The sequence below is a fragment of the Liolophura sinensis genome, chromosome 2, assembly GCF_032854445.1.
Source record: "Liolophura sinensis isolate JHLJ2023 chromosome 2, CUHK_Ljap_v2, whole genome shotgun sequence".
NCBI classification, from domain to species: Eukaryota; Metazoa; Mollusca; class Polyplacophora; order Chitonida; family Chitonidae; genus Liolophura; species Liolophura sinensis.
Window position 1 is genome coordinate 7,064,449 of NC_088296.1, and position 15,450 is coordinate 7,079,898.

General features: G+C 36.6%; 1 protein-coding gene across 1 annotated transcript in view; it reads left to right on the forward strand.

The window, feature by feature from the left end:
- Positions 1–9,051, forward strand: part of LOC135463070 (mucin-2-like) — a 37,100-nt gene extending 28,049 nt beyond the window's left edge. The window contains exons 13-15 of the mRNA XM_064740389.1: positions 1,684–1,926; positions 5,562–5,610; positions 7,169–9,051. Of these exons, the coding sequence (XP_064596459.1) occupies positions 1,684–1,926; positions 5,562–5,582 (264 nt within the window). The 3' untranslated portion in view covers positions 5,583–5,610; positions 7,169–9,051. The remainder of the gene's footprint in view (positions 1–1,683; positions 1,927–5,561; positions 5,611–7,168) is intronic.
- The last annotated feature ends 6,399 nt before the right edge of the window (positions 9,052–15,450 follow it).

A 15,450-nucleotide genomic window follows, 5' to 3' on the forward strand; every position in this document is an offset into this window, starting at 1 on the left:
TCAGTAAATGTCATTGTTGTGTTGTCATCAGTGGATGTCATTGCAGTGATGTCATCAGTGGATGTTATTGCAGTGTTATCATCAGTGGATGTCATTGTTGTGTTATCATCAGTGGATGTCATTGTAGTGTTATCATCAGTGGATGTCATTGTTGTGTTGTCATCAGTGGATGTCATTGTTGTTATCATCAGTAAATGTCATTGTTGTGTTGTCATCAGTAAATGTCATTGTTGTGTTGTCATCAGTGGATGTCATTGCAGTGATGTCATCAGTGGATGTTATTGCAGTGTTATCATCAGTGGATGTCATTGTTGTGTTATCATCAGTGGATGTCATTGTAGTGTTGTCATCAGTGGATGTCATTGTTGTGTTGTCATCAGTGGATGTTATTGCAGTGTTATCATCAGTGGATGTCATTGTTGTGTTGTCATCAGTGGGTTTCATTGTAGTATTATCATCAGTGGATGTCATTGTTGTGTTGTCATCTGTGGATGTCATTGCAGTGTTATCATCAGTGAATGTCATTGTTGTGTTGTCATCAGTGGGTGTCATTGTAGTGTTATCATCAGTGGATGTCATTGTTGTGTTGTCATCTGTGGATGTCATTTCAGTGTTATCAGTGAATGTCATTGCAGTGTTGTCATCAGTGGATGTCATTGCAGTGTTATCATCAGTGAATGTCATTGTTGTGTTGTCATCAGTGGGTGTCATTGTAGTGTTATCATCAGTGGATGTCATTGTTGTGTTGTCATCTGTGGATGTCATTTCAGTGTTATCAGTGAATGTCATTGCAGTGTTGTCATCAGTGGATGTCATTGTTGTGTTATCAGCAGTGGATGTCATTTCAGTGTTATCATCAGTAAATGTCATTGCAGTGTTATCATCAGTGAATGTCATTGTTGTGTTGTCATCAGTGGGTGTCATTGTAGTGTTATCATCAGTGGATGTCATTGTTGTGTTGTCATCTGTGGATGTCATTTCAGTGTTATCAGTGAATGTCATTGTTGTGTTGTCATCAGTAGGTCTCATTGTAGTGTTATCATCAGTGGATGTCATTGTAGTGTTATCATCAGTGGATGTCATTGTTGTTATCATCAGTAAATGTCATTGTTGTGTTGTCATCAGTAAATGTCATTGTTGTGTTGTCATCTGTGGATGTCATTTCAGTGTTATCAGTGAATGTCATTGTTGTGTTGTCATCAGTAGGTCTCATTGTAGTGTTATCATCAGTGGATGTCATTGTAGTGTTATCATCAGTGGATGTCATTGTAGTGTTATCATCAGTGGATGTCATTGTTGTGTTGTCATCAGTGGATGTCATTGTTGTTATCATCAGTAAATGTCATTGTTGTGTTGTCATCAGTAAATGTCATTGTTGTGTTGTCATCAGTGGATGTCATTGCAGTGATGTCATCAGTGGATGTTATTGCAGTGTTATCATCAGTGGATGTCATTGTTGTGTTGTCATCAGTGGATGTTATTGCAGTGTTATCATCAGTGGATGTCATTGTTGTGTTGTCATCAGTGGATGTTATTGCAGTGATAATTGGGTCATATTGAAATAAAAAAGAATTGTCTTTCCGTCAGTTTTTCTTTAAAATTCATTGGTGCTAACAAAATATGTGGCATTGCAATAAAGTGAAAAAATAGTTTAAAGCTACTGTTTTTCTCTATATATTACAGTGCTGCAAGAGAGGAACACATAAAAAGTACAAATTGCCCGTCACTGACCCAGATGACATTGGGTACAGACGTAGTTGGGCTGATAGTCCGTCTCCTTCCGCCAATGGGGACAGTACCTTTGATACCAACACCAATAAAGTAGTTCCTTCAGAAGACTTGCGACGTGGAGAAGAATTATCGTACATAAATGAAGGGATGTATGTAAATGATGATGTTGAGGCCGGAAAACGAAATGGTGACTTGGTAAGTCTCAAGGATTTCATTACTTATGGTCATCAGTTATGGTCATCAGTTATGGTCATCACTTATGGTCATCAGTTATGGTCATCACTTATGGTCATCACTTATGGTCATCAGTTATGGTCATCAGTTATGGTCATCAGTTATGGTCACTCCTAGTTCTATTGCAGTGATATAATAATTGCTTTGTCTTGGTTTTAAATGTCAGGGTTCTGTACCATCTGTTTACACTTGCATGGAGCTGATGATTGCTGATAATTTGTGTTGAGTGTTAATTTGTGTTGGATGTTGATTTGTGTTGATGTTGATTTGTGTTGAGTGCAAACAGTACTATACACATGTGCATTCTCTTTCTTGAGATGACGGATTTGGCGACAAGATACACGTTTAGGACACAATTACAACCGACATAGGACAAGCAGTGACAGAAATGGGATGAAAAACTGCCAGAATGGGACTTGGAAAAACCAAAATAGTGCCAATGAAAAATCAAAATTTAATAAATATTGGAATCCAGAAGAGGACAGATGACAATATACATGTAATTGGTAGGGCAAGTGACACTTGGAAATGGACAAATGCCTACCAAAATGGGACAAATGTCAACCAAAAAAAACAAAAAGACACATCCCAACCAAAATGGGACAAATGCCAACCAAAATGGGACAAATAAAAGCTGCACTTGTACAAATGAGGAACAGTGTGAGACAAAATAATAAACAACGAACATATGAAAACCAAAATGGGATAACTGGAAATCAAAATGGAAAAAATGAAGATCAAAATGAGTCAAATGACAGCCAAAGTTGGATAATTGACAACCAAACATACCAGTGACAAACAGACTTTATAGCCAAATCCTCATCAAGTCTTGTGAACATGAGCTCCATGCAGAGAGCACAGTATAAGTTTGTTTCACAACTGTGACAGTTCCTTGTGGATTGCCATGTTTACACTGCAATTGTATTTGACCCTGCCGAATTCGACCAGTCAAATGAAAATAGGACTTGTGCTACATTTGCAGAATTCAGCAAATCGCATTCTCTGAACGTGGCTAGACTTGTCCTATTTTTATTCCAGTTGTACAATTCAACAAGTTCTTTCAACAAATCGCACGATGTTAACATGGCTGTATGTTTGTGTGCTTTTGTTTGGTATGCGGATTTGTCTTATTGAATGTCTGGGATTGGGGATGGTTAAATAAACACTGTTCTAAGATAATACCATATATCCTGCTGGTCCAGGGGTCTACATATTAACATGTAAATAGGCCTGCTCTGAATTACCTCCCTTTTATACGACAGCAGCTGTGATGTAAGGAGAGATAAGTTTTTGAGGCGTGAAACTACGAGAAGTGCGATCCGGCCTACTAAAGCATGCAGTATGTAGGTTATATCTCGACAACAGAATGTTAAAAAAAAAATGATATCATCCTTTCAGTGACGGCAATATCATCCTTTGAAAATCACAGAAATGTTGAGCGATCTTACATGCAGTAGATATTTTTCAGCTGATATATTTGATTGAGTTGGCCAAAGTTGTCTGTTGTATTTAATTAGTCCAAAATTTTTAAAATACCTCTGAATTGATCAAAAATATACATAGCATTCATGCTGGGCTTTCAAAATAAGTTTACAAAATTTTAAAATTTGTCTTATGCCCCTTTAGCTCTGAAACTTGTCATTAGCAATTTTCTAAGATAACCTTAGCTTACTTCTAAAAATACACCTTTTAAACAGGTGGCCGCAGTCGTATAAGTGAAATATTCTTGAGTACGGTGTAAAACACCAATCAAATAAATAAATAAATTTAAACAGATGAGTAAAGAATTTTGGAACAGATTTAAATTTTAAAGAAAATTATTCTTTGTGTTTCGTTTGGGAAAATTTTGGAAATTGCATTATAATTGAATTTAAAAAACACACTAGACAATTATTAGAATACTAGAATATTATTTGCAAACAACAGTAGAGATAAACACCAGTGGAGATAAACACCATTCGAGATAAAGAACAGTAGAGACAAACAACAGTAGAGATAAACACCAGTGGAGATAAACACCAGTGGAGATAAACAACAGTAGAGACAAGCAAGAGTGGAGATAAACAACAGTAGAGCCAAGCAAGAGTGGAGATAAACAACAGTAGAGACAAGCAAGAGTGGAGATAAACAACAGTAGAGATAAGCAAGAGTGGAGATGAACAACAGTAGAGATAAACACCAGTGGAGATAAACATCAGTGGAGATAAACAACAGTAGAGACAAGCAAGAGTGGAGATAAACAACAGTAGAGATAAACACCAGTGGAGATAAACAACAGTAGAGACAAGCAAGAGTGGAGATAAACAACAGTAGAGATAAGCAAGAGTGGAGATGAACAACAGTAGAGATAAACACCAGTGGAGATAAACAACAGTAGAGACAAGCAAGAGTGGAGATAAACAACAGTAGAGATAAGCAAGAGTGGAGATGAACAACAGTAGAGATAAACACCAGTGGAGATAAACATCAGTGGAGATAAACAACAGTAGAGACAAGCAAGAGTGGAGATAAACAACAGTAGAGATAAACACCAGTGGAGATAAACAACAGTGGAGATAAACAACAGTAGAGACAAGCAAGAGTGGAGATAAACAACAGTAGAGATAAGAAAGAGTGGAGATAAACAACAGTAGAGACAAGCAAGAGTGGAGATAAACAACAGTAGAGACAAGCAAGAGTGGAGATGAACAACAGTAGAGATAAACACCAGTGGAGATAAACAACAGTAGAGACAAGCAAGAGTGGAGATAAACAACAGTGGAGATAAACACCAGTGGAGATAAACAACAGTGGAGATAAACAACAGTAGAGACAAGCAAGAGGGGAGATAAACAACAGTAGAGATAAACAACAGTAGAGATACCCTGGCTGTTTGTAGAAAGAGTAAAACTATTATTACTACTATTAATCAGTAACAACATATACGTGCATTTGCACTCAAACATGGTTACAGGTACATTTTGAATAAAGACATGCATGTATGTGTGGTTAGGAAAAAGAGTAAAGGTATGCATGTATATGTGGTTGGGAGAAAGAATAAAGACATGCATGTATGTGTGGTTGGGAAAAAGAGTAAAGGTAGGCATGTATGTGTGGTTGGGGAAAAGAGTAAAGGTATGCATGTATTTGTGGTTGGGGAAAAGAGTAAAGGTATGCATGTATGTGTGGTTGGGGAAAAGAGTAAAGGTATGCATGTATGTGTGGTTGGGGAAAAGAGTAAAGGTAGGCATGTATGCGTGGTTGGGGAAAAGAGTAAAGGTAGGCATGTATGTGTGGTTGGGGAAAAGAGTAAAGGTATGCATGTATGTGTGGTTGGGAAAAAGGGTAAAGACATGCATGTATGTGTGATTGGGAAAAAGAGTAAATGATATACATTGTACATGTAATTGGGAAAAAGACATGTTTTTAAGACCCTACTGGTGACACTTAATTCAGAGTTGGGTTGTCTTCATCCTAACCACTGAACCGTAGACCCAGAGCTTAATACTGTATGTGTATACATGTTTTTTGTGGTATGTGGTATTTTTATGTCCATACCTGTTTTTGTCACGCATGCCTCTTGTCTTACGTCAATGTATGTTTGTTTGCTTCCCTAGGATAAAACTACTTCTTTATGATCTTAACTACATGGGACTGTTGCATGCTGTAAGTATACATGGAATGGAAATGTTGCTGATATGGTTCTGTTATATTCTGTTATACATATTGGGAGTGGGCCGTGGCCTAGTGGTTAATAAAGGTTTTTACCTTTCAACTGCTAGGACACACCAGGTGAGGGTTCAAAACCGGAACATGGGCAGGGAATTTGTGGATTCCTCCGTTCTTACTGCTTGTGGGGCCATGGTGACAATGAGCAGTAGATGACGCTCGTGTGGCTGTTTGTGCAGTCTTACGTTTGTCATAAGGCCACTTGGCTTTCATCAGTATGGTGTGCATGTCTGTGTCACATGTGGTGAAGTTTGTCAGTAACTTGCCAAAGGTCGGTGGTTTATCCTGAACATACGAAAATGGTCACCTTGGTCAATCCTCTGTTGTTTGGTATCACAAGCTTGATCTCAGAGTAAAAGAAAGCTAAAATTTGTAATAAAGTTCATGGTACAGACAGCTGAAAACTGTGCCTTAAAAAAACTCATTTTAATTTTCAGATCTTTTTTAAGAGTGTTGATAGGCATTCAAATATTTTAATACTATGGTGGCCATTATGTGCCATACTAACGGTATCCAGAAACTCTGACGTCACATGACCTTTTGTTTTTAATGTTAAAAAAAAGGAAGGAATTTTTGGAAACAATGTTTCAGTAATCTTTTATTCATGGGTAAAAAGAGTTATTCCAACCTTCAGGGTTGTGAATAGAAGTGGAAAAACTTCGTGTGATGTCAGTGTTCCAAAACCCTGGTGGTATGGTCCATAAAGCCCACCTTAGAATTGAAATGTTTAAACACCTTTAACTTTTTTCACAAAAATCTGAAAAAAAGTAAATGGAAGTATATTTTATGCATAGTTTTAAATGATATATTCAGTGATAAATACTGTGATTTTTAGAAATCTTTGCCTTTAAGGGATAAACTGTAACTGACAAACTAGGTGTTTCCATCACTTGGCACTCATATGTTGAGTGATTGAGTGAGGTATCATGTCTGTGTTGGGATAAAGTGTGTGACTAGGGTGTGCTGTGGGGTGTCATGCCTGGTGTCATTATGCAGTGACTAGTTGGGATGTCATGTCAGGTGTAAGTATACCATGACTTGGTGTGGTATCCTGTCTGGTGTCAGCATACAATGACTGGGTGTGATGTCATGTCTAGTGAGAGTGTGCAGTGACTAGCTGTGGTGTCATGCCTGGTGTCAGCATTCACATACATTGACTGGGTGTGGAGTCATGTCTGATATCAGTATACTTGGCGAGGGGTCATGTCTGATGTCATTGCGACTCGTTTGGGTGTCATGTGAGGTGTCATTAACATGGTACTTTATGGAGGCAGCACAATAGATATGTCTGCAATGTGACCTGTGACTAATACAAGAAGACCACTTTTGTGATCCACCCAGATCTTTTGGAACAATATTGAACCCAGAGAAAGGCAGATAAAAAAATAATAGGGATGAAGTGAGAAGACAATTTACCATTGTTCCTGCTATAATGTTCTTATTGTTTTGGTAAAATAATATGGATTATTTTTTACTGTTTTTTTTTTACCTTCAGGAAACTGAGTTTTCAGCATTCAAAGAAAAAGAATTCACAAGCAGCTCCTTCCACCCACAACAAGCAAATGGAAGGTCTGAGAGCAACATGTAATATGCATGTATAAACATAAAAGTGGACAAATCCATTCTGTCTCAGAGGAGGTAGAGACGACACAGTATTGCTACTGGGAGTTTTGGAGCATTCACGAGAAATGCTGAAATGATAATTCAGCATTTCTGTTTTCTCATTTTGTGCATCGTTTTTATTCTTATAAAATGCAATATAAAATGCTATAAATGTATAATATCATGGGATTGCATGTGTGAATGTGTATTATAAAGTGTGTATGTCTTTTTTTTTTGTATGGTATAAAAAAGAGTTTTTTTTTTTCTCAGTGTGTATGGAATGTTATGTACATTTGGAAGCTATGCATTTTAAAGTGCTATTTGGTGTAATATATTTGTGAGCTATGCATTTTTATACACTGCTGTCTCGTTTTATATCGCATCAGTGTACGCTCAGTTTTACATATGTATTGTTATTAGGTTTAAAACATGTTTATTCAGGACAGTGCATTACTAATCTGTCTAAAATTTTACAGAAGTGGATTATGTATCGTTTCACACGATATTAGGTGAATTTTTTACGAAAATAATTCAAATAATTTCTGGAAAATTTTATTCACAAGAATGGTTTTCTATATTTTCGTGACTCTGTTCCCTAATTTGTGGGAAATCTGTTTGTGCAAAAATTCACAAAGAGTGACTTTTTTAAGGAACACAAGAAGTTGCAATAACTGTTACAAAAAGAATAGAAATATCAGGAGAGAAAGAATGTTTTTTGGTAGACACGTAGCAAATATGTTCTTGAAAAGTTGCTTTTGCTGAAGAAATCTTACATGTTGGAGTCACCTTTGACAAGAAAGGCTCTACTGGTGAAGTAACTTGTATTCTATTGTAACGTTAGATGGTGAAGTCACTTTTGGCCTACTGGTAGATTTTGAAGTCACTTGAAACATACCAGTAGGTGGCGAAGTCACGTATAACATACAAGTAGGTGGTGAAGTCACTTGGATAGGGCATTCGTGTGTCAAGAGTTCTGGGTAGCCAAAAAATTTTTTTCTCAAAAAACGTCTTGTGGTGTAAAAAGTCTCTCTGTCACAAGAAAAGTTGAAGAGCCTTCTATTTAAAAAGAAAAGGAAAATTCCCTTGAGGGAATAGATACTGAGGGACAAGATTGACTTTCTTATGTCTACTTAAAGATTTTTTGCTAAGTGGATTCACTGCTTCCATTGACAGAAAAGGCTGCTGTTATGCTGTTTTCTTGATGAAAAACAAGAAAACTACTCATGAATGGACGTTGCAATAAATCATGTTTCCCATCTGTGTAAATGCACATAAACCATTGCAGAGAGGAGAATCCATTTGCAAGGTAAATATATAATTGCAAAGACATAAATATAGTGTTGCAAAATTGCATAGTATAGCCAGTCACGCTATACTGTCTCTGTTGAAAGGGGTCTTTACTCTGCATCCAAAATATATATGTATAATTACGAGTTCATTTTTGTAAAGTGTACATGATTTCTGATAGTTTTTGTTAATATAATCCACTAGTCATGTTTACTCAACCGTGACATGTGATGAACTAAAGTATTGACCCCCTGATAATGGGATTAAATACATTTGTGGTATTTTAATTTGTCTCTATCTCAAAATGTTTAGAAAGATGAATATTTCTTGATACCTGGCGTGCAGAAGAACGTGTTTTTTTGAAGAAAATGTGTTTTATGATGTGTTATCTTTTTGAAAATCAAAGTGGTTCATGCATGTGAATGTATAGAATTCACGTATGGCATTGCTTCATCTCATCTGAATGGACGTTGACGCTGGATCTCGCATGGGTGGTGTATTTTCACATGACTTGGTGTGGTTGATTTTTTGGGGGGAGGGGGGGGGGGAATTTGTGCGTTGTGTTTAAATCCATTAAATCGAACATAGCCACTATCCTGGAGAACAAAATCTTCCATTTGCTTCTGCCAACAGCTTGCCTCAGTTTCATCTTACCTTTTATCTTCTCTCTTTTATTTTTAGTATTTTCTGTTTTTAATAATAATAATCAATGGAAGACATCTTGCAGTGTACACTAAATAAACAATTATTATTAAAAGGTAATGTATGCGGCATTGTCTGGTAAAAGCCAGCTTCAAACTTCCTCACGACAGCATCAATTTTCAGCTGATTAAAAAAATATTTTATCCATGGAATTTAGGAGGTTGACTCTTTTATTTTATAAAAACAATGCTGATCTTGATTTCTTCATTTAATCATGATAGTTGTGATCATTTATTGTATTTGTTATATTGCAAATGTTCCTAACCACATTTGTATATCTTTAACTCTTAATACTGTCTTGTCTCAAGATTGTATCGGCAACATCTGTGAGAGCTGACAGAAGTACTGTTATATACATATTGTTTGTAAATATTAACATTTTGTATATATTTATGTATAAAAAAATCACCTGGGGAAACACCATGATATATTAATAAAAACCTCATTTACACCAATATTGTTATGCTACTTTTGTTTTCCCTTTTTTAGTTTTTGTATTTGTTTTTATTACATGTATATGGCAGGTTATGTATTATTATTTTCCCTTCTTATATGCCCTGATCATACACATCAATATACTCCAGAGGGAACGGCCAAACCTCATTGCTGTGTAATTTATGCCTCGAAACAAACTGAGAGAAAAAAAAACACACTAAAGACCAACCATTATGTAAGGCCTAAGGTGTAAGAACAAATATGTTTTTGTATAGCAAAATTTGCTATTAGTTTGCGCGACAGTGAACTTTTTTCTAGATAACCAATTCTTACTCTAAAGTTACATCCAGTTGCTTGGTTGCACATAGGCAAGGTGTTTTTGCTCAAATGTGGAAATCCATTTAAATATACAACATCCATGATTGCAAATTTACATCTATATTATGCACGGTAGGTCAATCTCGTAAACCCACAGCAGATATTGCATTTGTACGATCTGTAAGATCTATTTGTAAGAGTTTTTTTTAAGACCTACTCCATTTATCTTTATGAAATATTTGCGGTACTTTCCTGTGTCGTGAAATGCAGACACACATTCAGTATATTGTGAAAATATAAAACAAAGGAAAAAGAAAAAAATTCACGCTGCAAGCGTCTAGAATGTTCCGGAGAATCTTGATATTCTTTCCCAAAAGAGGGATTTTAGGAAAACAAGTCATAAAAAAAAATAAATAAATCTATGTGTGTTACCTGACCCATTGACTTTCGTTATACGTCGCTTTCGGCATAAAATTTGACTAGTGTGGAAGTTAACAGATGTATGCTGAATCGTAGATATAGGTATCAAGGATTCTGTGACAAATCCATTCAATGAATTCATTAAAAATGTCTTTATACAACAATGAGGTTTGACTATTCCTTCCGAGTGTTTTATCAATAAACCTCAACTACATTGAATTCCTTCGATATATATCCACCTTTGCTAGACTGAAAGGAAACCACAGACTCTCCAGGCGGTCGGGGCCTATACGTGTACGCTGTACGTACTGTACGCCAGGAGGGATAGTTTTAATTTTGTGATTGTAAATTATCCTTACATGGACAGCAATATATCGAAGTGTCCTGCACATGACGTGTACATATTTCGTGTGACAGCATTTGTTAGATCCTGTGTCTCATATGACAATTTGAATCAACGTCACAATTTAATCTATCTTCATCATTGTGTCCATTTCCGCTTTACTGGGGGCTAGAGGCCGTATGTTCATCGTGTTGAATTAAATCGCCGCGTTGTATATATGAACAGTTGCAATCAAAGCGCAACTGAGATACTTATTGTATTATCGACAACTTATATTCTAGCGTGGTACACGATTTGAATACTGATTTCACTCAGTAGGCTAGAATATACCTTGCGTCTTTCCAACCTCACGGAAAACTGCACGTTGGCTGCTTCCCTTTGTATGATTCCGTCCTGTTTTTGTACTTCATATTCTTTCTTAGTTCTTTGGTGGTTTGTGTTATACGTCGTTTTGGGAATTGGCCCTAGGGATATTGACCAAGAACGTCCATCTTGGTTGACAGCGAGTACCCGAATGTCTATTTCGACGCATATAGATTCGATTCTCACTCTTGGATTCACAGTCGTGTATGTGTGAACATACTAGTAACCGACGCGATTTTATTGTCACGTATATTGATACCAAGCAACGAAGAATTTAAAACCTCAATGATAACGGTATCATCCAATATCTGGATTGCATGTAGTAGATATTGTCTCATTAATACAGGTATCATCCAGTATCTGGAATGCATATAGTAGATACTGTCTCATTAATACAGGTATCATCCAATATCTGGATTGCATGTAGTAGATATTGTCTCATTAATACAGGTATCATCCAATATCTGGATTGCATGTAGTAGATATTGTCTCATTAATACAGGTATCATCCAATATCTGGATTGCATGTAGTAGATATTGTCTCATTAATACAGGTATCATCCAATATCTGGATTGCATGTAGTAAATATTGTCTCATTAATACAGGTATCATCCAATATCTGGATTGCATGTAGTAGATACTGTCTCATTGATAACGGTATCATCCAGTATCTGGAATGCATATAGTAGATATTGTCTCATTAATACAGGTATCATCCAATATCTGGACTGCATGTAGTAGATATTGTCTCATTAATACAGGTATCATCCAGTATCTGGAATGCATACAGTAGATATTGTCTCATTAATACAGGTATCATCCAATATCTGGATTGCATGTAGTAGATATTGTCTCATTAATACAGGTATCATCCAATATCTGGATTGCATGTAGTAAATATTGTCTCATTAATACAGGTATCATCCAATATCTGGATTGCATGTAGTAGATACTGTCTCATTGATAACGGTATCATCCAATATCTGGAGTGCATATAGTAGATATTCGATGAGGTATTTGATAGTTCTAAAACGGTAGTATATGCACCTACTTCAAAAAGCAAATATATGTACCGGTTTTTACACATGTGATTGTGTAGTGCGCGATGTGAACATAATATGGTAAACATTAAAAGTGTAGTTACATAATGATGACGTACCAGGGGCACAGCATACAGAACACTGTACAGCATAGAGAGTAAAACAAGAGCATGTAGCCACGAGAGTCTGATATTTGGTTAATGGTCACACGTACTACGAGCGAATCGAAGTACGGCTTGTAGTCAGTTTACCTCAGATGTGTTTTTTTTTATCCCAAAGCACCACTCGTCTTCCATTTGTGCAAATTGGTACACATATTTTTACACTCACTTTTGAAGAGTCGCCCATGTCGACTGTCTTAAATATGTATATTTAACAGAATAATCTGCTGTAATTTCATTTTAGAGTACATTGTAGCATTACTCAGACAACACACTTTCTGTTAAATTTAACAGATTTTTTTGAGTGTATCCAGAATATCAAGATCCGCTGTTTTAAACGTGTTTTAAACGTGTATATATAAACACATCGACAGTATTCATATGCACACGTATAGAGGCTGTGTTAAGAAGGTTGTAACCGGCCTTACATAGCACAACTTAGAAAGTGATTAACAATGCTTTCCTGAAGCGGAAAAAAATGCACGCAAAATATACATGAATACAATGGCCGACAATGACGCCAGGGTTCAATATGTACATGTACACATGCGAGTTTCATACAAATGTCAAAGGTTATAGGCTATACATTCATTTTACTACTCTCTAAAAACTACCCCTGTATTCATGTATGGGTGGTACACAGTAGAGTAGCGAAAATGTACACGCAAATAATTTTGTTCACCAGCAGTAGGCCTACACAAAAATGGACAGTTTTCAACATTACAAGTGTGCTCTACAAATCGTGTACTATGTACATGTCTTGGTGTTAATTTGTACCTATGATCGCTTGTAGAGAGGACACTAAAAATAATCCTTTAATTTTAACAGAAAGTCTGTTGTCAGAGTGTTGTTACGACGTCTTCTGCTATTGCAACAGATTATTCTGTGAAATATAAATATATAGTCTATTAATTAAATTCTATTAGACTTACAGGACATTATGTTGAATATGACACAGTAGTATGTTATATTCTATTAATTCAACATAAAAATTCTATTAGACTTACAGGACATTATGTTGAATATGACACAGTATTATGTTACATTCTATTAACTCAACATAAAAATTCTATTAGACTTACAGGACATGATGTTGAATATGACACAGTATTATGTTACAATTATGTTAACATTAACAGATTAATTTTTTGAGTGCATACATGTCTATGTAAGTGTGCAAATTTGTACCTAGTCGCTTTTAGAGAGTAGTGTAGGCCCACGAGGACTTTGTTTTGACTTTTAATCGAGTTATATAGGAACAGGGGTAGAAACAGATGTGATGTGTTTTTATAGACAGCTAGGAACCGACTTGTATAGGTGGGAAATGCTGAGCTATCACACACGTTAACTATATAGGTCGCGTGTTCAATCCAGCTCTCGTTGAGTCGACTGTTTCTCATAAAAGTACTGGTGCAACCAGCCCCCCCCCCCCCACTTTCCATATCACAACCCTATACCCCTTCCACACGATAGTCTATACACCGACGTCTTACATGACCTATAACCCATGTGTTGCCTCGAAATTATATTAGTGCGACGTCTATCATCAATATGATGAACAAACGGTAGCGGGGCCAACATGTAGCTAACAAGCCATACAGTCACAGACATTTTTTGTGACGCGCTTGCTGACGTTATAAATACATTTTAATCTGGAATTCTTGCAAGGCCTTACGATATGCAATATTAGAGCAACCGGAAACACATGTCGCGTGACTCGTACCCCATGCACGCACATATGGTTCAAAAAAAGAGGTTGCGGGTGACGTAAGCGGAAACAGCTGCGTTCTCAGGTTGTCGAGATAACTCGAGCCTGGTTGGATCAAAACTGATAACATGGAGGAACTTTTGATTTTCTCAATGTCTGCAATTTTGCTTTCTTTGAACTGCGATATCTTGACTAAGCAACATTACAAAAATAATATAGAATGCTTTTTAAACTCCTTGTGGCATACTCTATCGATTCATATAAACATGTACGTTTGTGTGGTCTTGTCTATTTTGGGGTGGGTTCGGTCGTGGGTTTCCAAGAGCTCTGTCCGTTTTCCTCCCACCAGAATGCTGGCCGCCGTCGTATAAGTGAAATATTCTTGAGTATGCGTAAAACACCAATCAAATAAATAAATATGTCAAATATGCGCATGAAGTGCATACTTAAAAAGCGAATTGACTCAATCAGTCATGCAAACAATGAATAAATAAATCTTTTCGTTTAGGTATAACTATATATGTGAGCTGATATAAATGTAGTACCACCAGTGTTGAGCCCAAACTGATGAATTGTACACATGGGCATCGGCAGCCCTGTATATTATATTATTAGGCCTAGTGTTGTGCTCTCATGGCTAATACTCAAACACTGACGGCTATATGCCCAAAACGGGGCCTCTGTGGCTCAGTTGGTTAGGGCAGCGTAATGACCCAGGACCTCTCACCATTGCGGTCGCTGTGAGTTCAAGTCGAGCTCATGTTGGCTTCCTCTCCGGCCGTAAGTGGGAAGGTCTTGCAGCAACCTGTGTAAAATAAGTGAAATATTCTTGAGTACGGCGTAAAACACCAATCAAATATATAAATAAATAAATAAATTTATGCCCAAAACAAGTTACAATTTTATTATCTGCTTGCGGAGTACAGTAAAAAAATCATCTACTAATTTTAACAGAAAGCCTGTTGTGTGAGTGATGATAGAATGTATTCTTTTGTTATAACATAATACTGTCATATTCAACATAATATCCTGTTAGTCAAATACAATGGATATGTTGAATTAATAGAATATGTGTGTTATATTTAGCGGAATAATCTGTTGTAACAGCAGAATACATTCCAGCATCACTCAGACAACAGACTTTCTGTTATCAGATTGATTTTTTGAGTGTAATGCTTGGCGTTTCAGTATATATCCGTATCTCCAGTTTACCTATGGCGCGGATAAATACACTACAGATCCTATATACTAGTATACGTCTGTTTCCTTATCGAATAAACATTGATTCTGTACTTTCAGGGCCACAATGGGTATCAGGGGCAGGTCACCCATATTAACAATACAATAATGTGACGCTTGTTGATTTTAGCTGGGTCACTGGGCAACAGGTTTAACAA